The 24,842-nt window shown below is 35.6% G+C and overlaps 2 protein-coding genes across 3 annotated transcripts; both read right to left on the bottom strand.

Moving 5' to 3' along the window:
* Positions 1 to 7,009: 7,009 nt before the first annotated feature.
* LOC125676089 (uncharacterized) lies at positions 7,010 to 11,682 on the bottom strand. 2 transcript variants are annotated; one of them, XM_048913988.2, is made up of 4 exons: positions 11,559 to 11,682; positions 10,055 to 10,183; positions 8,319 to 8,438; positions 7,010 to 7,226 (listed from the first exon to the last, which is right to left on the bottom strand). In XM_048913988.2, exons 1-4 carry the CDS (start codon positions 11,601 to 11,603, stop codon positions 7,026 to 7,028), a joined length of 495 nt encoding a protein of 164 aa, XP_048769945.1. In that variant the 5' UTR covers positions 11,604 to 11,682; the 3' UTR covers positions 7,010 to 7,025. The 2 variants fall into 2 exon arrangements, with proteins under 2 accessions (XP_048769945.1, XP_048769946.1); XM_048913989.2 differs by lacking the exon at positions 8,319 to 8,438 and having other exon boundaries at positions 11,559 to 11,670.
* A 1,014-nt stretch (positions 11,683 to 12,696) lies between these two features.
* Positions 12,697 to 18,636, bottom strand: LOC125676090 (uncharacterized). The gene is made up of 4 exons (XM_048913990.2): positions 18,489 to 18,636; positions 17,227 to 17,358; positions 15,153 to 15,266; positions 12,697 to 12,897 (listed from the first exon to the last, which is right to left on the bottom strand). The coding sequence occupies exons 1-4, from the start codon at positions 18,528 to 18,530 to the stop codon at positions 12,733 to 12,735; spliced, it is 453 nt and encodes a 150-aa protein (XP_048769947.1). The 5' UTR covers positions 18,531 to 18,636; the 3' UTR covers positions 12,697 to 12,732.
* Between the last annotated feature and the right edge of the window lie 6,206 nt (positions 18,637 to 24,842).

Consider the following 24,842-nt stretch of genomic DNA (forward strand, 5'->3'; position numbering starts at 1 on the left):
TTGAAGATTTTTCAGAATGTTACATGCAAGTGAATACCCAAATACCAAAACATGAGTTATTGGATTACATTTCTGATGTTTGGTAGCAAAGTAAAAAAAAAAAAAAATGAAGTTTAAATCCTCACCGTATGCACGTATGTGGATCTTTATTTAATGAGATTTTCTCGAGGCATTAAAAGAATCGACCGCTATGAAATGACACAAAATGAAACAATCACAACTTATGCACTGATCTCCAGACACGTACATGCAGCAACATGTAGCTCCCCCCCCCCCCCCCCCCAACCCAACACGCACACTTCCTCCAGCCCCCCCCCCTTCCGTTTTCCTAACATTGCGTTAAATTATCACATACTACATTTGTTATTAGTACATGTAAAGATCGATTTATTACCTTGATATAGTAGCGGTGAATGGTAGTAGAAATGCAGGGTTGAACCGATGAATTGAACTCATACATGTACTGAAGGATACCAACCCCCTCCCTCTTTACGATAAAGAGGTTTGGGCAGATGTACCGCTTTTCTTGCTAAGATTTTTCATATTTATAGCGAGCGAAGCGACGCGACGAGCTAGCTCCAATGATTACACATATGAATAACGTGATTTGCTCTTCATCAGCTGAAAAAAAGATGAGTATTACCCATAATGCTTCTGGAAAAATGTCGCCGTCACTGCGGTATACTTCATTGACAATCCCATAATTAAAATAATTAGATTGTTTAGAAAGTACCATGAACGTTTTTAAATTCCAGACAAGCTTTCTTATAGCTTCAAACGTTTTGTTTTTGCTTCATTTGAGAGAAGAAGAAAAAACATTGCAGCTAATATGACGTCACAATGTAACTGTTTACATCCACCGCGTTATATTTCCCGCGTTAAATGAAGAGGCGGATAAAATGTCTTCAGTCGTGTTGCAAGATGTTACTGGACTTCGCTCGTCTCAACGGTCACACCGTACACCATATTAAATATAAAGGCACCCCTTTTTCTCTCCATTTGTTCCCCTCCCCTCAACTTTCAAAAACGAAGCTAAAGTGTGCCTGAACTCACTTTATCTGATAGTAATTAAGTAGCATGTGTTTGTCAACTGAAAAGTTGCCCAATTTACCGCAAAAAACGTGATCTCGTTGGACATACTAAATATCAAAACCGCGACGGAATCGGAAATGAAATAATGGCTCCCACATTCCATCTCCATGCATATAGAAAGCCGCGTTTTGTGATTCCAGCACTTATCCGAATTATTTCTGGCTGCAAACCATTTTGAACTAAATTTAAAAACAAAGATTGCACATTTAATTTCTAATGTCTCTTGTATGGCATGTCAAACGTTGCAATATTTGATCTTTTCCATTTGTATTGTATAATTTTCCATTTGTATTCTATATTTTCCATTTTTATGTATGATTTTCCATTTGTATTCTATATTTTCAATTTGTATTATATAATTTTTTCGTTTGCATTGTATAATTTCCATTTGCATTGCAAAATCTTTCATTTGTATTGCATCCGAGGGATTGTTTATTTTGATTTGTTACGAAGGATTTCATTAGTTTAGGTCCCACTTATATTTAGCCGTCACCAACTGTTCTGTAGGTGACGTACCACAAATAGACTTACTATGCTCAGCGCACAGTGGCGTAGCTGTGGGGGTGCCAACTCCTGTCGGAACACGGAATGTCTGCTTTTAAGGTCACATTATCCGAAAGACCCGTGATTCTCACTTTTAAATAACCATGCTTATGGGGAAGTATTAACAATATTTACGTTAAAGGTTAGATGCAGCCATGCCATGAGTAGAACTCGAACATGCGACCTCACGGTTACGAACCAAAGGGTATATCACTGAACTACCGCGACCGGTCCCATATAGGACTAGTTGTACATACATGTAGCTAGCAATGGCGAATCATGCGCCGGGACACCCCCCTCCCTTCACAAATATGATATTTGTATAGAAATGTTGAAAAAAGCATACATATACGTTTTATTTTGTCAGAACGCACTTGTTTCAGTGGACTTCGCCCCCCCCCCCCCCCCCACCACCACCATCAAGGCTTTGCCCTGGATTCACCAAGTCCCCAGACATCCAGCAGTTACTGCATCCTTTCATTCAGAATTATCTAGATCAGCCAGTGGTTAAACACGTGACTAGCTAGTTTGAATAAGCGGATCACATTAGGCGCATGAAAGCGATAAATTAATTAGGGGGGGGGGGGTGTTACGCCATTGCATTTAGCAAATGCGGTACCTTCCTGCGAAATGTGACTCCTGAACTTGACCTCTTCAACATCTCGCACATTACCAAATTCGATAAACGATAACTTAAGATTAATCCATTGAATAGTTGTAACAAACCAAACTCGATGTTAACAATTGGTGGGGACCCAAAAGCCGAAGTCCTCCGAATATACTGAATTCTGACTAAATAAAATGTGCATGCTTTTCTGGACAGTTCTATTTAAAAAAAAAAAGGATCATGTTGGGGAGGGGGGATTCGCCATTGCTAGAGCTAGCTACGTTTTTTTAAAAAAAATAACTAGTCTCGCATGGACCTGGTCGCGGTACATGTACATGTGTAGCTCAGTGATATATCGCTTGGTTTGTGGGCGGGAGGTCGTGAGTTCGAGAATAGATCCTGCCATTGCCGCATCAAACCTAAGACATAAACAAAGGCAGTGATTGCTCCTTTGCCAAACACTCGGCATTTAAAAGTGAGGATCACGGGTCTTTCCGATATGACCTTAAAAACAGATATTCCGTGACGGTGCAGGCATTGGCACGATAAAGAACCGTCATTGCTACGGTCCTGTGCGCTAAGCATGTCTACATTTGTGGTACATCAGTGAACAGTTAACTAATGAAATCCTTCGTAACAAATCAAAACTAGTTCTAATTGTAACGGGGACCGTTACAGATGTTCCCCAAACCTCCCCCAATTAAAAAGTGATGTCCTTGTGAATCTATAGGAAAAAATCATTTTATTTTAGCCTTTAATTACATGTAGTACGTTCAATATGGTCATTTCAGTACCAAGAAATGAAAGAAAGCGTTGCACGTGCATACACGCGCACGCGTGTATGATTCCGAATTTTTGTTGATGTCGTTCAACAGGCATTTGTATCATATACCCACAGTATGAATTTCATAACGTTTCCACCAAATATAAGGAAGTTATAGCGATTTTAAAATCGTCCAATCAGAAATCAGCACACGTGCATGCACGTGCTGAGCAGTAATTCTAACCACATCAATTTGTAAGGAGTACCAAGATACATCTAAACCCCTAATATGAATAGAATTTGATGAAAAACAAAAACGTTATCGTCCTTTAAAAATTGAACATTTAAAAAACGTTGCACGCGCATGCGCGTGTGCGTTGGCATTTTTTGTTACACCAACATATAGATACACATATTGTCTACATATGCTGTGAATATCATCTCATTCGCTTCATAAATAAGATAGTTACAAACGTTTTAGCATTATTCAATCAAAATGAAGCGCACGTGCATGCGCGTGCAAATTGGTAATTTTGACCATGTAAATCAGTTAAGGGTCTCAATATCTACCTATGATATGAATTTCAAGCCATTTCAATGAACAACAAAAAAGTTAGACTGATTCCAAAGTTAGCGTACAAATTTTGTAATGCGCGTGCACGCGCATGCGTGCGCGTGCTGGCAAAATAACTATTATTTTTCATATGTACAAATAATATACTATCATCCTATTTAGGTTTTATATCGCTTCCTTCAATATTCTGATTTTCCATTTTTTGTACCAAAATTGCAATGCACGTGCGCGCGCGTGCATGCACGTGCAAACAAAATGACTATCACTATGCACATCTACAAACGCTATACTATCATCCTGGAAAGTTTCATATCGATCCCTTTTGTAGTTTCTGAGAACACTACCGGACAAAAAAGTACCGGAGAAAAAGAATAATAACTAGACACGATCTCGTTTCGAGCAACGAGTAGGTCTTCCGTCCGATTTGTTGATGCACTCGGAGTTAAAAAAAAAAAAGAAAAGACAAATGAGTCCCAATTTAGTTTCCGACTTTAAGACACTTTAGATATAATCAATTTTTCATATCATAAGCTTCTGAAGCAAAGTTGCGGTGAAATTCGTTTGAAATTCGACTCTCCAGGCGAGCCATAAGGCCCGTGGGCCTATTTCTTGATGTCATTTGTTAGCCCTCTATAGACTCAACAACTTTAGTTCTATATGTCTTTACAAAATATTTACCTGTAAAAAGTTATTGAGATCGACCGATATCGACAAAAAATCGACTCTACAGGAGAGCCATTAGGACCATAGGCCTATTTCTTGATATCAATCGATAGATCTCGATAAACTGAACAACTTTTGTTCAATATGTCCTTACAAAATATTTACCAGTTACAAGTTTTTCAAATCGACTGATATCGACAAAAATCGACTCTACAGGCGAGCCATGAGGCCCACAGACCCATTTTTTGATATTGATCGATAGTTTATGACACATTGAACAACTTTTGTTCAATAATGCTTTTCAAAAAATATGTCGTTTTAAAGATATGAGGCGTCAAATATTTACGATTTTGGCCCTCAAAATGTCTAATTACGTAACATATGACCTACTTTTTGATTTGATAAGATCAAGCTCGTTGAGATGAACATTTCCGCTTCTACAACTTATTATAAAATATTAATAGTTTCTGAGATATTCTCAAAAACATTTGGACCCTTCTGAACCCCTAATTTAAAGGGCCAGCCCCTTTTGCTTGATATCGTAAGAAAGGCCTTGCCATTTTAAACATTTTTTGCTCAACAAGTATTTAGAAATTCTTTACCGTTCTCCAGTTATCTCTACAAGAAATATTTAGGGGCCAAACTGTAGCTCCCTAACGGGGCCACATAGGGAAAAAACGAAATGTACATATTGTTTAGATTATCATTCTGAACAAATTTTGTTCAATAATGCTTTTCAAAATATTTGTCGTTTTCAAGATATGAGGCGTCAATTATTTATGATTTTGGCCCTTAAAATCCCTTATTACGTAACATATGACCTACTTTTTGATTTGATAAGAACAAGCTCGTTTAGATGAACATTTCCGCTTCAATGACTTATTACAAAATATTAATAGTTTCTGAGATATTCTCATAAACCTTTGGACCCTTCTGGGCCCCTAATTTAAAGGGTCAGCCCCTTTTGCTTGATATCTTAAGAAAGGTCATGACATTTCAAACATTTTTTGTTCAACAAGTATTTAGAAATTCTTTACCGTTCTCGAGTTATTTCTAGAAGTAATTTTAGGGGCCAAACTGTAGCTCCCTAACGGGGCCACATAGGGTAAAAACGAAATATGCATATTGTTCAGATCATCATTCTGAACAACTTTTGTTCTTTATTGCTTTTCAAAATATTTGTCGTTTTCGAGATACAAGGGGTAAAATAATTATGGTTTTGGCCCTTAAAATCCCTTATTACGTAACATATGACCTACATTTTTATATGAATAGATTTGGATTGTTGAGATGAACATTTTTTGTTCTTTGACTTATACCAAAATATTAACGATTTTTGAGATATTTGATCTAGACTTTGAGCCCTTCTAGATCCCTAATTGAAGGGGCTAGCCCCTAAATCTTGATATTTTCGAAAAGATCTCGTAAATGTGCACAACTTTTGTTCTACATGTCTTAACAAAATATTTGCAAGAAAAAAGATATTGGAGATCAAAGGTCAAAAATCGCCGAAATCGGCGAAAAATTTTGGCATCCATTTTTTCAGGTCCAGGCGAGCGTTTAGGCAAATCGCCTCCGGTAAAATCGAATCCCCCACAAATCTTCTAAATGTTTACTCTATCTTGTGTAGAAATTTCAAGACTCTAGCTTCAAAACTAACGGAGGAGATGTGTGGACAACAAGGCCCTTCAAAAAGTCACTAAAAGAGAGATAACTCCTGACCGGAAGTGACGTCAAGCACGAAATTTTGCAAGCAAAGTCTCGTCCCCAAAAGACATCTTTCCTGAAAATTTCGTGAAAATCGATCGAGAAATGGCTGAGAAAAACGCGTGTACTACCAAGGAAAATAATAATAATAATAATAATAATAATAATAATAAAAATAATAATAATAATGAAGAAGAAGAACGCGAACAATAATAGTAAGGTCTTCCGCAGGAGACGGAAGACCTTAATAATGAAGAAGAAGAACGCGAACAATAATAGTAAGGTCTTCCGCAGGAGACGGAAGACCTTAATAATAATGAAGAAGAAGAACGCGAACAATAATAGTAAGGTCTTCCGCAGGAGACGGAAGACCTTAATAATAATAATAATAATAATAATGAAGAAGAAGAACGCGAACAATAATAGTAAGGTCTTCCGCAGGAGACGGAAGACCTTAATAATAATAATAAACAGTAGAATCACTAGAAGGTCTTCCGTTGGAAACGGAAGACCTTAATAATAATAAGAAACAGAGTAAAAACAATATGTTCCCAAACTTTGTTTGGGGAACATAATAAACAATCCCTGGAATACAATACAAATGAAAAAATTATACAATATAAATGGTAAATATAGAATACAAATGAAAAATTATACAATACAAATGCAAATTATACAATACAAATGGAAAATTATGCAATACTAATGGAAAATATAGAATACAAATGGAAAATTATACAATACAAATTATGCAATGCAAATGAAAAATTATACAATGCAAATGGAAAATATACAATACAAATGGAAATGTATGCAATACAAATGGAAAATATAGAATACAAATGGAAAATTATACAATACAAATGGAAAATTATACAATACAAATTATACAATGCAAATGAAAAATTATACAATGCAAATAGAAAATATAGAATACAAATGGAAAATTATACAATACAAATGGAAAAGATCAAATATTGCAACGTTTGACATGCCATACTCTTGCTGACCACCTTCATATCATTCGCATCTGTATTGTTTCACAAATATTTAATATGTATTATAGAAATGTATATTTATTTTACATCAGATTGTATTGGATACGTTGCCGAATTGTATCCATCGGGCTTGGGATACACCATATAGAATGTCGTGTTGGCTCCAGGATTAGCGTTGGTGTGTATACACATATTAAAATTGCGTTGGCTGTAGAACCGAAGTTCCGTTAAATTCACCTGAACGCGAAATCCTGCATCATATAGCTCAAACATGAGTTTCTAAAAAAAGTAAATAAAAAAATAAAAAGATATACAAGCAACTAAATTATAACAGTAGAAATTAACAGTGTTGGAAGTTTCGCATTTGATCTTCAACTGCTTTTAATTTCCTTTCTATACAAAGTGCATTGATGCAATTGCAGCTCGGGAAATGTGTATTTTGAGGATTTTTATCCTTTTCATTTATTTATAACATGTAAATCTGCTAATTACAGTACTTTTAACATTCACTATTGATCTTTGAAACCACATTTTTCTGACCAATTGCCCTATTTCATTTTTCATACTGATTACTTTTATATTGTAGACGAAAAATGTATTTGCAGAGAGATATTTCTCATTGTTTAGTTATTCAGTATATGATACCTGGTTTATAATTATGTTTCTATTGTTGTGATATGGCAATTTGTCAGATTTCTGTAAATCAGCCATTTTGTGAATCTTAACTTGACACATGAATATAAGCTATGTAAAACTTATACGGTACCAATTTTGATGCACCAGATGCGCATTTCGACAAATAATGTCTCTTCAGTGATGCTCAACCGAAGTGTTTGAAATCCGAAATAACGATAAACTTGCTAGAGCTATTTTAGGGAAAAACAGAGTGCCAAAAGTGGAGTCAAATTCGTCTAAGGATAAGAGCTAAACATGAGGGAGATAATCCTTAATTTGGAAATGAATTTCGAAATTTTATCACAACAATTAAATATACATCCGTATTTTCAAGCTAGTAACGAAGTACTTAGCTACTGGACTGTAGAGACCCTCGGGGACTAACAGTCCACCAGCAGAGGCCTCGACCCAGGGGTCATAATGTAAAACTTATATACGGTATCAATTTTGATGCACCAGATGCGCTATGTGATGTTAGTTTACATGGAAATCTGATTATTATTAAAATGATAAATCAATGAAAAGTGCTCAAGATTTCAAAAATATCGAAGTAGGATCACCCCATTCTTGAAACACGGGTTTCTTTGAAATATACATTCAAATACTAGAAAACACCTTTAATGTGTTATTAAAAGGATTCACGTGGTTGAACTCCAGTATAAAAACTAGCTTTCCCTGGCCTGAGCTTATTGTTACCTCGGTCTCCAACAGCGTCGCGGGGTTATTTAAGTCCCCTCGATGTTCGTACGGAAGATGATAACAGAGGCAGAAGTGTTTGTGTTGGTGGGATGAGTGATGAGAGACGCAGAAATAATGCTACAAAAGATAAACTACCAGGTGTATAGGGCGATACCAAGAGACATTTTATAATTGTTTCAGTATATGTAACTTTCAAGGAATTAGCGTAACAAATTCAAAGAACTTCAATTAACATCATAAAGTCTTGTGAAGATCATTAAAGGTTGTGATGACATAATTCTAATAGCCACAATAGTCTGAATGTACGTTATACCGGGTTATGCAACAGGTTTAGTTTACTGGTTTTGAGAAAGCTTCGCTTATACTGCAATGTTAGTACAAACTCTGTTGTAGAAAAGGTATTATCTGAGATAAATTACGATTGGGTAACGAGCATATGGATGGAGATTGTAGAAGGAAGTACAGTTACAGTAGTATTCCCTTTAGACCCATCCATTATTCTTATCCTTAGCCGCTCAAGGGAGCCGAGGATCAGAACTCTCAACCGGGAAGTGTCATGTTCAATCTATCCAAAGACCTCTAAAATAAGCTATGACAGTTCGTACGACAAGTACCCAACATTATATATGAAAGTTATGTTTTGTTTAGTGATAGCTTAAAAATCACGTCACAATTGGCATTGCTTTGATGAAGAACCATTACATGTACTATGACCCTGAGCGCAAAGCATAAATCAAAAGGCTTTACACCTCACCCACAGCTGCAGATCTATAGTTGTCTGAGAAAATATTGGGGCAGACCAGAGATCGAGGTGCAGATCCACTGCGTATAAAAACCGTCGATTTACGTCGCAGAAAAAAAGATGTCGTTGGTTGGCGTAGCCATGTTAGGTAGCAAGTCAATTCGAACCTGGCTTACGTGTATTTCCATATACTTATACGCATTTTGAAACAATAATCTTTATGTAAATCAATATCCCCAAATGCCTTTAGATAGATATTTTGGCTGAAATCAAACCTGATCAGTTAAAAGAATTTATTTTTAAAATGATATTGATACTGAACTAAATTCACGGTTTTCATTAATTTGGTCCCCATCTCCACCACCCAGTTTAAATTACATACTAAGTGGTGGGGACGGGGCATACTAGGCTTTCATCACCAGTTCTATATTTCAATACTTACCTAAGATTAACTTATTTTATGTTGAGAGAGGAATTATATATATTTTCCATTTGCATGCGTTATTCGTGTTTATGATAAATGAAGATCGAATATAGTCGATTACAAGTCGGTTTGGATATTATGAATTTATAGATACAAAAGTCAATTGGGTTCGAATTGAAATGCTACCTTATAATTATGGCTACATCAACAAACGGACTCATTTGAAGCTGTGAGTTTTCGGTTCGCATGGGGCTTTAATGAATGTTTGAAGGTATGTCTGGACGAAAGTATATTGCGAAAATATGTTCGGAATTTTTTGAGACTGTGATGCACGAATATACCGGTAAAAGGCTCCAGCCGTGCACAGATTTTTATAAATTTTAAGGAGTAGATACATGTAGCTCGTAGGTCTGTCCCAATATTTCCCCGGATAACTCTACCAATCTACAGCTACATGTATATGTATTACAGTTGCGGACGCCCTAATATATGATTAAAAGATTCTCAATTGGGACGTAAAATGATAAAAATAACGCGGTGTCAATTTTGAAATAAGTATATGCTTACTGAATCCCTATCGTATAGGTAGAAGTTGTTGACATATTCCCAGGGTTCCGGAGTAGGTCTGGGAGTGGTGCCCCTTGTGGTCACGTGATGTGTAGCGTTTTGGTGTATCGCAGCAAGATATGCAATGCCCTGTAGTTTGATTTGAACGTATTTATTATATATAATATATACAAAGGATTAGAAACAAATTCATACAGCTTACGAGTTCTTCTCCTTATAACCTAATAGCACACAATTGTCATTGCAAAATTAATATACATAGATTACAAACATGGTAAGTGTTCTATATATAAACAATACAATACGATCATCAGCTGACTTAGTGTCATGAATATACGTCTGAACATAAGAGAATTATTTAATTCGGTAAATCAGATATTATCACACCAACATAGAAGATGTGTATCAGTAAAAACCCAATCGTTTAACCTTAGCAATATATCCATTAATTCACATCTAGCAATTGAGTATTTCTTACAAATAAGAAAAAGTGATATATGTATGCGTCTTCACGCATGCCACAAGAGCATAATGGAGAATCGACAATATTGCGTTTATAAAGATCATAATTCAAAACACAGGTGTGTCCAAGTTTGGTATGAATTGTTTGTTCTGTAGTAAAAGAAATTATAATTCTTGATTGAATGTTCCTGATATGAGCTCCTAACCCTTTGAATGTTTTCGGAAGTCATTACTTTTCAGAAGACATCAAACATAGACATAATATGCTATTGACTCCAGGTCATAATGAATGTTCTTTTGTTCGGAGTTTTCAAGTGATGCACGGCCTCTGTAACTTGTTTTCGTCACAGAAACTTATGATTGCAAGTAAAATTGCTTATTACCGTCCCTGAATTACAGACAGTAGGAAAAAACGTTGGAAATCGACGAATCGTGTTTCTGGTCGTAACAGAACTTGCTGAAAAGTGCAAAAGTTGTATCTAGGGTCGTTATAACGATCTAGTTCGTCAATACAACCTATCATTGGGTCAACTGCTGTCTGACGTGTTTCATATCGATTGTTAGACCGTTCTTGGCACACTGGTGTTGACTACGGACAACTCCGTTTACCTGATCAGGCCATGCCTTTAAGTTGGATCCCCCTAACCGCAAATACTTGTAGCAGTCAGTACCAGAAGAGTCAAACCAAAATAATTAAATGTATCAGAGTGGCGTGGAGACAAGTAAGAAGAGAGAAAATTAATTCAACGCTTTGTCAGTATCTGTCATTTAAATGGCAGCATCAGATGTTTTCAAATTGATTTTAAAAAATAATACATGATAAATATTTTGCACCTGGCTTCTGGCTATACGGTACTATATAAAAAATTGATGAATATTATGTCCTATTCAAATCTGTCACAGTCCATCTCCTAAGAATGAATTTATCGTAACCATGTTGTGCAAAGAGTTTTTATACATGTATATACATGTACATGTACATTTTAAACACTGAAATAATGAATTTCACATGCTTAAAAGTAATTGGAATATATATACTCACAGGTAATGATAACAGCAGAAGTTTCGGAAAGAATTTTGTTGCCATTGTTACATGTATGCTATCTTTACCACTCCCTGCACCAACTGACACTTGGTATCTTGTGTAGTCAACTTAGGCATTGGCACTGGTTATGCAATCGTAAGTATTCGGTCATTTCCGTGATCGAAATAATTCAAACACAGATAGAGGGCAACTTAATTATTCGCCGGAAGTTACGGCGCGTATACGATGTAGTGCACAACAGTGGACAAATTGATATGCGTAAATTGAATATAATTTTCACTTAAACTGAAAACAAAACCAGCTGGGAAGGTTAGAAAATCGATAAATGAAATTGTTTTAAAATAGAGTGGATTATGGGGGTTGCAACCGGCCCCTTTTCGTGAATAATTTGTTATAAAAGGTCTCTTTGTTGAGGCCTCCCTCCTTCTTGGGCGGAAAATGTACAAACCTTAGCCGTAAATCCCCTTGGAAAATTTTCAGAATCCATCACTGATCTCCAGTTCAGGTGACGGTGTTACGTTCATAATTCATTACCGTTGACTATGCTTGTTGGTAACGTTTCTAGCAGATGAGCTACCGGACTCATTTTAATCTTTTAATGTTGATTTCAGTCATTGTAAAGAACTAAAGAAGTAAGGTCAAATGCTGTCTGATGTGTTACATACCTATTGTTAGGCCGTCATTGGTACAGTGATTTTGACTTCAGATTACTTCGTTTATCTATTCAAGACATAGGGCTCAGGTGGGTGTGATCGATCGACTGGGGATGCTTACTTCTCCTAGGCACGTGATTTCACCTCCGGTGTGTCCAAGAGTCCGTATTTTACCCAACTCTTTTTTGCATTCCTAATTGGAGTTATGAGGTTGATCACTATTCGTTATCTTCACTATTCATCTATTGGATCATTGGTTAAGAAATAAAGTTCGTATCTTCATGGAAGTTGCAGGATAACCACTGATATCAAGAAATGTTTTGAAACATAAAAACCGGGACTCTAGATCTTACCTCTTTATTCTTTTATTTATTTATTATGATTTATAATATACTGAGTACAATGTTACAACAACCAGTAGATGAAAACAGAAGGACACAAATTGCAGTGCAATAACCCGAGGGACTCAGAATAGACAGCCATTGATTTTAGTAATTTATTGATCATTAAAACAGTCTTTAAGACATACGAGGATCATCGTAGATCATAAATAAAGTGGTGTTGTCTCCGGGGTTATAATTGGTGTGGGTACACATTCGGTAGCACCGATCGCTGTAATACTTCAACTCCGTCATGTTCATCGTTTTATAATGGCCTACCTGGTACAACTCGAACATGCGCCTCTGAAAGTTATCGATAAATATTCTGTAAAATCACTGTATAAATAATGGCGTCTTATAAAAATATGAATACTGAGTGATGTATTAGAATATTTTACAAATAATCATGTTGAAACTTAAAGCATCATGACCTAATTTTGAGGACACTTAGCCTACGAAGTCGTATACAATGATTCTTGTCCGGTGAAGTATTATTGCTCTTATTAGTATTCAACTATAGAGAGAAATCGAACAAACATGAAATATCCATAATATATCTCAATATCCATTGTAGATGTAAAATATCCATAATATATCTCAATATCTATTGTAGATGTATGAAATATCCATAATATATCTCAATATCCATTGTAGATGTATGAAATATTCATAATATATCTCAATATCCATTGTAGATGTATGAAATATCCATAATATATCTCAATATCCATTGTAGATGTAAAATATCCATAATATATCTCAATATCTATTGTAGATGTATGAAATATCCATAATATATCTCAATATCCATTGTAGATGTATGAAATATCCATAATATATCTCAATATCCATTGTAGATGTAAAATATCCATAATATATCTCAATATCCATTGTAGATGTATGAAATATCCATAATATATCTCAATATCCATTGTAGATGTAAAATATCCATAATATATCTCAATATCCATTGTAGATGTATGAAATATCCATAATATATCTCAATATCCATTGTAGATGTATGAAATATTCATAATATATCTCAATATCCATTGTAGATGTATGAAATATCCATAATATATCTCAATATCCATTGTAGATGTATGAAATATCCATAATATATCTCAATATCCATTGTAGATGTAAAATATCCATAATATATCTCAATATCCATTGTAGATGTATGAAATATCCATAATATATCTCAATATCCATTGTAGATGTAAATATCCATAATATATCTCAATATCCATTGTAGATGTATGAAATATCCATAATATATCTCAATATTCATTGTAGATGTAAAATATCTAAGAGTGAATTGCATCGCCGATTGCGGGATGCGCCAGAACACCGACTTGATGGCAACAGACGGATGTACTGGATCCGGGTTAGAATAGGTCCTCAGTACCTCTTGCTTGTCGTAAGAGGGGACTAAATGGGGCAGTCCTTCGGATGAGACCGCAAAACCCGAGGTCTCGTGTCACAGCAGGTGTGGCACGATAAAGATCCATCCCTGCTTAAAGGTCGTAAGCGCCGAGCATATGCCTGAATTTTGCAGTCCTTCATCGGCAATAGTGACGTCTCCGCATGAGTGAACTCAAGCGGGACGTTAAACATTACGTGTATTGCTAGGATTAGATTCCCAACAACTTTCTTATTTCAATAGAAATACAGGTTGTTTCACGTAGTCAATTTGTGGTGTATATTTTACACACACAGAGCTATTAGTTTTTCTGTCTAACTAACTCCAGTCATGGGTTTTAAAACTAGCGCATTTTATTCATTCGAGGTAAAAGAAAATATGTTGACTACTGATACTACCAATTAGGTAAGGTTCTACAACTCATGGCTTGAGACAAGTATAGGTTTTTGAAAATTAGGTTTGTCGTCTTTACGAACGAGTTTTAAAAGGCATATTAAAGAGGCATACATGCACTATACACATATATGCCTTAAACTATAGAATTTCAACAACATATTATGTTACTATAGTATTGTAATAGTAAAATGGAGTGTATAAACTTGCTTAAATGCACCTTTATTTTACGGTATATGTAATTGAACAGTTTTCAGTATTAACATTTCCTGACATTAGTTTTTTAACAATTATATAAAAAGACTATGCAAATGAATCTATTAAGATATAGAAATGCTCTTAAAACGGACTGAAATAATTAATATTAATAACATGTCAGTCATAGTGTAATGATGTTATTTCAAGCAAACGAAAGGGTCGATAATGTTAGACGGGATTAATAACCTTTGCTTTTCTCATTATTTAAAGATTGGAAATGTTGTAAAATTGTTAAGTTGTACATACATTGTAATTTAGAGCAGCACCAAATTTTCTCTCTTACAAAGAACAACATTTCAACCAATGAAAATATTTAAAAATTGAATTTTTTTTACTTCATGTATTTTCCACCATCACTATCGAAGGAAATAGATAGTTCGGAGACAGAATGAGACACCGTCTTCCACCGAACATTAAGGCCACACATCACGGCGAGAAAACTTGATTCCAAAAGAAAATGTTTTGTTAATTAAATGTGTACCTCTATTTTAAGGAGTGTTACAGGGTCGTGGATGTCATCTCGCTGTTCGTAAGGTATATGGTAGCACATGCAATAGTGAAGGTATCTGGAATAGTGCGAGTCGCACAGGAAATGCTAGAATATATCAACAGAGTAAGATGAGATATAGAACAAGGTTAAGACAAAGAGGCTGATATGTGACGTAATCAATCGCCTGTGTCAAATCTGCAAAGTCTAACAATTAAAGGATTTTGAATGTTTTCGATACATTGTCAACCTTTCAACCTGCATCTTTACATATTTATGATAACTATGTTTGTAAATTAGAGAGGTTATCCTCCAAGAATTGAAAAGCCCAGTGTTAGAAAGAGCATATTAAATGGACATAGATATCATCTAGTTGTCCTTACACCAAGAACATTTCACTTAATCGATGTCAATTTTGAACTCCTCTAGACACTCGACCAATATTATGCGGAGTTCCGCGATCTTCCATGCATCCATTATTTTTCCGGTCGTGTTAGCCTAATGTATAGGGCACTTGTTTTACATCCGGGAGGCCCGGGCTCGATTCTGCGCAGTGCCAAGACCTTTAACATAGGGAATGACTGTTTCTTTGCCAAGCATCGAACAGTTAAAGTGAGTCACGGGTCTTTCGGATATGACCTTAAAAATGGAGGTCCCGTGTTATGGTAGGCGTTAACACAATAAAGAACTCTCATTACTACGTCCGTAAGCGTCATGCATAAGTCAACATCTTTGACACTTCAACTAAAACTATACAAGTGAACAGATCTCCAATGGGACGTAAAACAAAAAAATCTAATTTGGCATCTGAGAAGAAGGAGAAAAGTTTGTCTTAGTCGATTTACAGCGCGTTAACAATGTTGGATTATTGTCGGGGTAAGCAGGCTTTAGGAGATGAAGATCGAGATGTTAAAAGATGACAACAATCAAAAGCAAATCAAGACAACTCACTTTAAAATTTGAACAATAAATTATGTGTAATGTTAAAAAACATGGTTTTGAGTTATAAGATGTTTCAATCACAGGGAACCAAAAACTAAGAATTTGACTTTTTCGCCTTTCAAATTCAAATTATAAGATATACATTAATTTTCACCAGACAGGTTAGAAACATGAATGCAATGTGAAGATAACGAACAGTGATTAATCTCAGAACTCTTATAAATAATGATAATAATAGCCTTTATTTATCCAGGATTACACAAATTAGCATATAGCTAGTTTCCATTGTGGCCCTGCATTAAAACATATACACAAACATAAAATTAACATCTAAAATTAGTATCTAAACATGAATACAATATAAAAGGAAAAGGGGAAAAATATAGCATAAGACACACCTAATTAGTGATAAAATTATTACCTAAATATGAATACATGACATAGAAGGAAAGAAGAAAAAATAGCATAAGACACACGCACACACAGTGCCAAATCACAACTACATTTGGCATACCTGAACAAAAAGAGGAAAGCACGATGTTTAAGTGCTACTTCTATGAAAATATTCCATCAAATACATAGCTTTAAAAATGCCAACCGAACCAGAGCTTCAAACATTTTGAGACAGTTTGTTCCAAAGGAATGCAGAAGAGTAGCTGTATGAACGTTTAAAATTTTCAGTTTTAGATCTTGGAAAATATAATAAATTAGAGATATAATCATTCGATAGGCAATACCAAACACATAGTTGGGCAAACACCAGAAGTGGGATCAGGTGCCTAGGAGGAGTAAGCATCCCCTGTTGACCGGTCACACCCGCCGTGAGCCCTATATCCTGATCAGGTAAACGGAGTTATCCGCAGTCAAAATCAGTGTGCCAAGAACGGCTTAACAATCGGTATGAAACACGTCAGACACCATTTGACCCAATGATAGGTTGTATTGACGAACTAGATCGTTATAACGACCATAGAATTTGATATTTCAATAGACATTGAATTATCCCTGGAAGATCAAAGTGGAGGCTGCAGATGCAGAAATTAAGTGGAGTACGACACTTTTTAAGAACCGTTTGTTGGCATTGTTTAAGGCGTAACTGTGTCGTTTATACAGATGTTTTACTTACTGAGTATCTGTCGTACATGTATTGGTTATTAACAAATTCACCCGGCTCACGTGTAGGGCGATGAGTAGTTGTTACTTTAGTAGTCACGTGATGTGTAGTCCCTCTTTGTACGGTTGCGGGGTAAACGGGATTCTATAGAAAAACATATCCTTAAAAAACAAAACCTGTCGTTTATTATATGAAAGGTGACGATAACGAACAGTGATCAATGTCAAAACTCCTATAAGAAATACAAAATAAAGATGTGGGCAAACACGGACCCCCCTGACATACTAGACGTAGGATCAGGTTCTTAGGAGGAGTAAACATCCCCTGACGATCGGATACACCCGCAGTGAGCCATATATTTCAATCAGGTAAACCGAGTAATCCGTAGTCAAAATCAGTGTTTCAAGAACGGCCTAACAATCAGTATGAAACACGTCAGACAGCAATTGACCCATTGCTAGGTTGTGTTGGCAAACTAGATCGTTATAACGACCATAGAATTATGCTAAATTCTGACTTTAAAAGCGAGACTGTTGAAACCCCCGTAATATCAACTTGTTTGTCAGTAGCTTAGCTCGATTTAAAAACTGATCATACACAGAACAAGCTGTTGCATATGGAATCAGTTGAGAGATGTAAACGCCATATCCAGGTGATAATGGAATATTGCTACATAAATGTGGGAAGTTGACGATGGAGAAACTGGAATCACCCTCTTTGTCATAAATCATAAAGTTGAGTTGCTAGTTGGGCCGTTAATATTTATTTTCAATAAAAAAAAATACGTAACAGATTTGGAGGACTCTGTGGTGTCTTTTATTTCTGAGTTCACAGGTATATATTGAATCGACATATGAATGAAAATGGTTATTGTTAATAGATAAAACATCGTCGATATATCTACATGTCGAGTTGAAGGCCACAACAAGAGATTGAAATGCAGTTTTGTCCAATATTTTAAGATAAGCTCTCAATGGGAAGGCTTGGATGATCAACTGTTACGTATAACAAATTTGTGAAACAAACTTTTCATCATTTCGATATATCTTTCTTCAGATCACAGGAAGTATGCTATATTATACATATGGAGCTATATTTCTTAATTAATAAACAACAGCTAGTTCTGCAAGAATTCTGGGTTATAATTTTACATACAAGGTATTTTCATATTGATTTGATTGCATAAATTCCCGAGTTGTTTTCATTAATGCATGGTAAGGATTCGCCAGGAACCATAATTACTGGTTTACGTCATATACTTTCATGGCACTTACCCATAGTGACAAAATCCCCACTAGTAAGAGACACACCTGCATTTATCCGCCAGTAGAGTACACTGTACTTTTACCAGATTTAGTATAAAACGTGATCATTGTAGCTGATAAGCTTTGAGATCCATGTTCCAAACGTATTTCGAAAAAGCACCAATTTGACCTACGGCCCCTCCGACCTGAGATTTACTGTTAATCAAACAAGACAAGCAACTGTATCATATAGTTGAAGTATTTTACAGTCTTTGGACAATGAGCTTCCTCTCCTTTGTGACTGGTAGAAAATGCATGATGTGAAAATTCTAATTTATTTCATTTGTTGAAATTCTACTTAACGCAAGGGAGAAAATTTCCTAATGATCTAATTTACGTAAGAGAGAGAGAGAGAGAGAGAGAGAGAGAGAGAGAGAGAGAGAGAGCAAAGAGGAGAAAGAAGAAAGATTGTAACATAATGAAACTGACATTCTAATCTTATTCATAACAAATATCAAAAACGTTTATAATTAAAAAAAAATAATAACAGAAATAATCTTTTTTGCACGCAAACCTTAAAATTATTCTTGATAAAATTTGGACAATTTTCAGCTATTTAGTAGTCTTTGTTTCTTGCTGTGTGAAATATCAAACACGCTGAACATCTGCTTTTCATTGTTTTTTTTATTTTTTTATTTTTGAGAGTGAAAAGAAACAATGCTTTCTATTTTTGGTACAAATATCATGTCTACTTCAGGGTCATACTAGAAAGATTACAGTACAGTACTTAGTTTCTAGGAGATATTCTTTTAAAATTTTAATTTTATATAAGATTTACCATTGTAGAAAAGTTTGATTATGTGGTAATTCAATAGAAACATAAATACTGAAAGCATATCATACATATATATCAGTTTACTGTATGAGGTTGTTCCTAAAGACGACAAGCTTTGTTAAAAAGCGTTACTTGTATATCATTTGTATCTGTATTTATGACCTCGGTATGACTAGGATTGTTCAAAAGGTTAACTCTCATGCTGATCCTACAGACGTACATGTTCTATTATGTCACGTTGCAAGGAATTAAAACTTTAATCGCAGAGAGCGAGCGACAGTATCACTAAATCCGGACAGGCAGTACTTGTACAGTATCACTAAATCCGGACAGGCAGTACTTGTACAGGATCACTAAATCCGGACAGGCAGTACTTGTATATATTTAGTTAAATTGTGAATCCGCTGTGTAAGTCCGAATATATGATACACCTTTTCAGTTACCTTCACATTGTTTCGTCCATTTGGACGCTTTCAATTTCCATTGAAATGCGTAGTTAATGGATGTGGTAGACTTTATGAATGCGTAGTTAATGGATGTGGTAGACCTTATGAGTGCGTAGGTAAACGAAGTGAACACGACAATACAATTAAGTTGTATTTTTTGTTTAAAATCCCGTTGAAAACTTTTCGCTCATATTGAGACATCACCACGTGATGCCCAAAACAATGTTTAATAAAAAATTGCAACGTCATGCATGCGCATCAATTTAATGCATACGTATCTTAAGGTAGTGATTGCAAGGTATCACGTGGTTTATTCATGAAGTATCTAAACAGAGACTATTTTCGTTTCTGATTCCGGAATACGTCAAACATCAGTAATAATGACAGACAATGGAAACAAAGACTTGTCAGATATAACAAGACACAGGATAAAGTGAAAATATGTTTAGAAATATACAAATAAAATACATTACAAATGAAAAACCCTTTATGTTTGAATTATCTTTTGAATAATAGTCATTAGACCCTAAGTCTCCATGATACATTATATATCATTTAAGGCTTTAATTTCAATTTCATATAAAATTTGTATCACTAACTCTTTTTGTATCATTTTTTAACACCATCTGAAATACCTGTACCATTTATTACGGAAAGTCAACAAGTGGGGTTACTATGACAACCGTAGCGTCACAATTGTGATACTTTCATAATGAGTTACAGATACTGTCAACTACAAAATATGTAAAAATTAAAAAAAAATCATAGATTCATAAATTTTCAATGATACATGCAATCACTACCTTAGGGTCACTTCAATCCCCCAGGTGACCTATTAAGATTGATAATTGTGGCATTATTCCATTATGACCTGCATGTGGTGTTTATATCTTTGACCTGATTCGATACGCTATAGCATGTTCTGCGTATGATATATATTTTAATCAAGACAGGCTTGATGTTACAAGGGTTTCAGCAATCTCAGTTAAAGTCAGCATTTAGCAAATCCAATGGTCGTAATAATGATCTTGTTTGCAAATACACCTTGCCATTAGGTCGAATGCTGCCGGATGTGTTTTATCAATTGTTTGGCCGTTCTTTACATATTGATTTTGACTACGGTTTACGCCGTTTACCTGATCAAGATATAGGGCTCACCACGGATGTGACAGGTCAACAGGAGATACTTACTCTTCTTAGGGACCCACCTTTGGTATGTATAGGGGTCTGTTCCGCGATTGTCCTTCTCTTAATTTCGTTTGATTTATTTTTAGATTGATCAATGTTCCTTACCTTCACTTTTTGTTACAACCACTATACCTGGTAATGACCTCTAAGAGTGCGTTATTCCATTACCTTTATACTGACAGTTGAATATGTTGCCGTACCAGTTCAATATTTTCTTGTTAGTCCAGTATGAAAGGTGAAGATAACGAACAGTGATCAATCTCATAACTCCTATAATGTAAAACTTATACGGTACCAATTTTGATGCACCAGATGCGCATTTCGACAAATAATGTCTCTTCAGTGATGCTCAACCGAAATGTTTGAAATCCGAAATAACTATGAAGTTTTGGAGCTAAATATAGCCAAAAACAGCGTGCCAAAAAAAGTGGAGCCAAAATCGTCCAAGGATAAGAGCTATGCATGAGGGAGATAATCCTTAATTTTGAAATTAATTTCTAAATTTTATAACAGCAATTAAATATACATTCGTATTTTCAAGCAATACAAAATAGATAGTTGGGCAAACACGGACCCCTGTACACACCAGAGGCGGGTCAGGTACCTAGGATCTAATGTATAACTAGTATCTAACACAATGGTGGATTTTGTCAATATTGAACCAAAATAATCAGAAATATAGATTCTTTATATTTTGGTATCTGATCTTATGAGCTTAACCTGCAAGTTTGACCTACTTTTGATAACAAATTGACCAATGCATTATCTTCTGAACTATTTTAAGATAGGGTTTTCATGTTTTGTTTATAGATTTCTGGTGGCAAGGTATTTCATATTATACCATGATCTATGACCTTGGTCTTATCCAGAACGGCAAGATAATATCAATCATATTGGTATTGAGGTGTCTCTGAGTTATGAGAATTTATTTTCAATTATGCTGCGATCATTTGAAGCTAGGTTAGGGCTATAATATGAGGTCAACATTTTTCATAGGAGGAACGATTGATAGAAAATGTTTTGAGAATCACAACAGCTGAGGTACGGTGGCCACAGGACAAAGGTGAGGGAGGTGAACGATGTAGTCCATTTGCTCTTGTTTTATTTGGGGTGGGGGTGGTGGTGTCGTTAAAATCGGCCAAGGAACGTACAGAGCAAGACTACCCGTTCACGAAACGAACTTTCTTCCCACAGAGCCACCGCGACCAAAAAAGTGCGTTATTGTCTACATCTTGTTAAAATTAGACAATGAAATTAATGATAGTTTGCTCTATTGTATATATCAAACTCTTATCCTATTTTATTATTTTAATCATTGTATTTTGAAGATGTTGTGATGAGATTGCCATTGTTGGGCTGATCCTCATCATTTTCAATTGCGCATGCGCATATACATATATTGTAGTTTTCACTTTGGTTTCGGTTTGAAGTGAACATGTGAATTCATGTCATGCAATGTTTAAAAGGAGGTAATCTAATTAAAATCAGATCCTAGGATACGCTCACAATCGCTATAATAGGATCTGACATAACCCCATAGGGGGTCATGTCTGCATGACCTTTCGCTTGGAATATTCATGAGAACTATCACCATTCATATTTTCACAAACGTAGATGTTTTCATAAAACTGTCCAAATACTTCCAGTTCTTTGTCCTCCTTTGCTGGTAGTCCTATACTTTGTTACCGTTGGTGTTGTCGTATCGGACCACTTTACCTGTAGGTGTAGCACTACTACCCAAACGGACCAAGATATCTCCGGAATGGAACAGCAAATGTCCCCAGGCTCTTACCCAGCGTCTATCAATTTCGTGGACTGTTCATTCGAAAACACACGGTAGACGGTCTTGCTTTTGTAGACGGAATAGATCAAACTCCCGTCCGCCATTGGCGCCAGACCAGATGGCCACCCCACAGTGTTAATGCTGCGCATTCTGTTCCCTAAATTATCTATCACAATTATTTCATGCTGATCGCCACTGATGTATGCTACCACTTCGTTAGAAGTCATCGTGAGTAATAACGTTTCCAGAGGAGTATTGCTATCGCTGATCCTCACCTCATTGACAGACTCGGCGGCGTCATCTTCACGAGCAGACAACGGCCCTCATCATGACTCGATGTGTTCCCAAAGTGAGGCGCTTTATTGATTTCCGTTTCCTTGGGCTTTTGCGGTGCCAGTTTGGTAGATGAATGATTCTGGCAATTTTTTTTGAAGTATCTGTAATTATTCTTTCCTGCCGTTTCACGAATCTTGTAAGCCCGAGAAGGATGATCATCACAGAATTCGACAAATCTAAGCACCGAAAGCTTTGGTTTTTTTGTGTTTTCATGGAATACATTTAAAAAGGGAAACTCTATACCTACCCTGAATTAATTAAAATTACAGCAATTTAAGAATTATACTTCTCAAGGTTGTCCAGAGCGCACTGCAATCCCCAAGTAATGTGTCCTTTGGTACAAAGATGCACCCGATAGAATGATTTATCTTTCATGTGTTTTATATCAAAGATTAGTTTTGAGCGTTTAAAATGGATGTGTACCCTCGACAGCGGATGCTTACTCCTCCTAGGCACCTGATCCCACCTCTGGTGTGTCCAGGGGTCCGTGTTTGCCCAACTATCTATTTTGTATTGCTTGTAGGAGTTATGAGATTGATCACTGTTCGTTATCTTCACCTTGCACCCTACCTACAACATAGATACATTGTACGAATCACCCCCTCCCCTACTGATACCGTCTTGCTTCTAAAACCGGTAGCTTAATATACCATTTTTACACTAGATTCCGTCCGTAAACTTCGTGTACTGCATTTTATGCCAGGAACTCCATATACTTTCCTATTCTGCTCGAAATCACGCTTTATATCTTGAATTATCATCTCAGCTATGGAACCAATATATCATTAATGACAGATTACGTCCAGATGACTTCCATACACAATATTTTGCATGGCAATCCTGTAAGTATTTATAGCATGTGTCTTACTATTCGTCTTCCTTTCATGCGAAAATTCTCATTTAGGACATGAATTATTACACCCATCACCCACCCACCCCCAATAATGTTATAGAATTTTGTAAAACTGTTTGTAAATGCTTTAATATTTCTTAAAGAAATATTTCCCATAATAATTTACAATAAAACCACCTTTAAATCTGTATTATTTACAAATCACAAAAAATTACCCAGAAATTGATATCCTTCACTGCCTTTTTATTGGTACATTTCATATCATTCGTGACTGATTCCAGGTGAATACAACAAAATGTTATGTCGTTTGATGCGTCCTAAATTTTTGGTATCCTAGGACATTAAATTTGTGGGTATTTCATATGAGAATCACTTGAGTCCCTTATCCATGTGTATAACGTCATAAAAATGAGATATGTTGTAGCTTAACTAGATAATCACAAAAATATCAAATTCAAACAGCAGGTGCCCGTTTCATTAATCAATAGTATATCATCTGCAGACAACGATAGGAGCAAGATAAGTGACGAAAACGGTGATTTACTTACCCTTGAGACAATAATGATTGATGTATGTTTCATCACTGAAATATGAGGTACATGCAGTGCTTTCGTATTTGGAATAATTTGGTAAGAAGCTATGATATTTACGGAAAACGATTTCATTATATAGAACAACGATGATTTTTTTTTTTTTTTTTTTTTTTTTTTACAAAATTCCAATTAGTTATTTGTTTTATTGATTTGGAGTTAATTACTATAACTTTTAGTAAATGGGATCTGTAATATCATGGACATACTCAATTTTCGGAATTATGGAGGAATCTGCATCAGGTCAGTATGCTACCCTGTACAGCCTATTAACTACACTTAATAGACTAAACTGAGTTGATTAGTATGAAATACAATGTTACCCTGATCTGTCAGGGGTTATTATTTGATAA

Source organism: Ostrea edulis, chromosome 3 (genome assembly GCF_947568905.1).
Source record: "Ostrea edulis chromosome 3, xbOstEdul1.1, whole genome shotgun sequence".
NCBI lineage: Eukaryota > Metazoa > Mollusca > Bivalvia > Ostreida > Ostreidae > Ostrea > Ostrea edulis.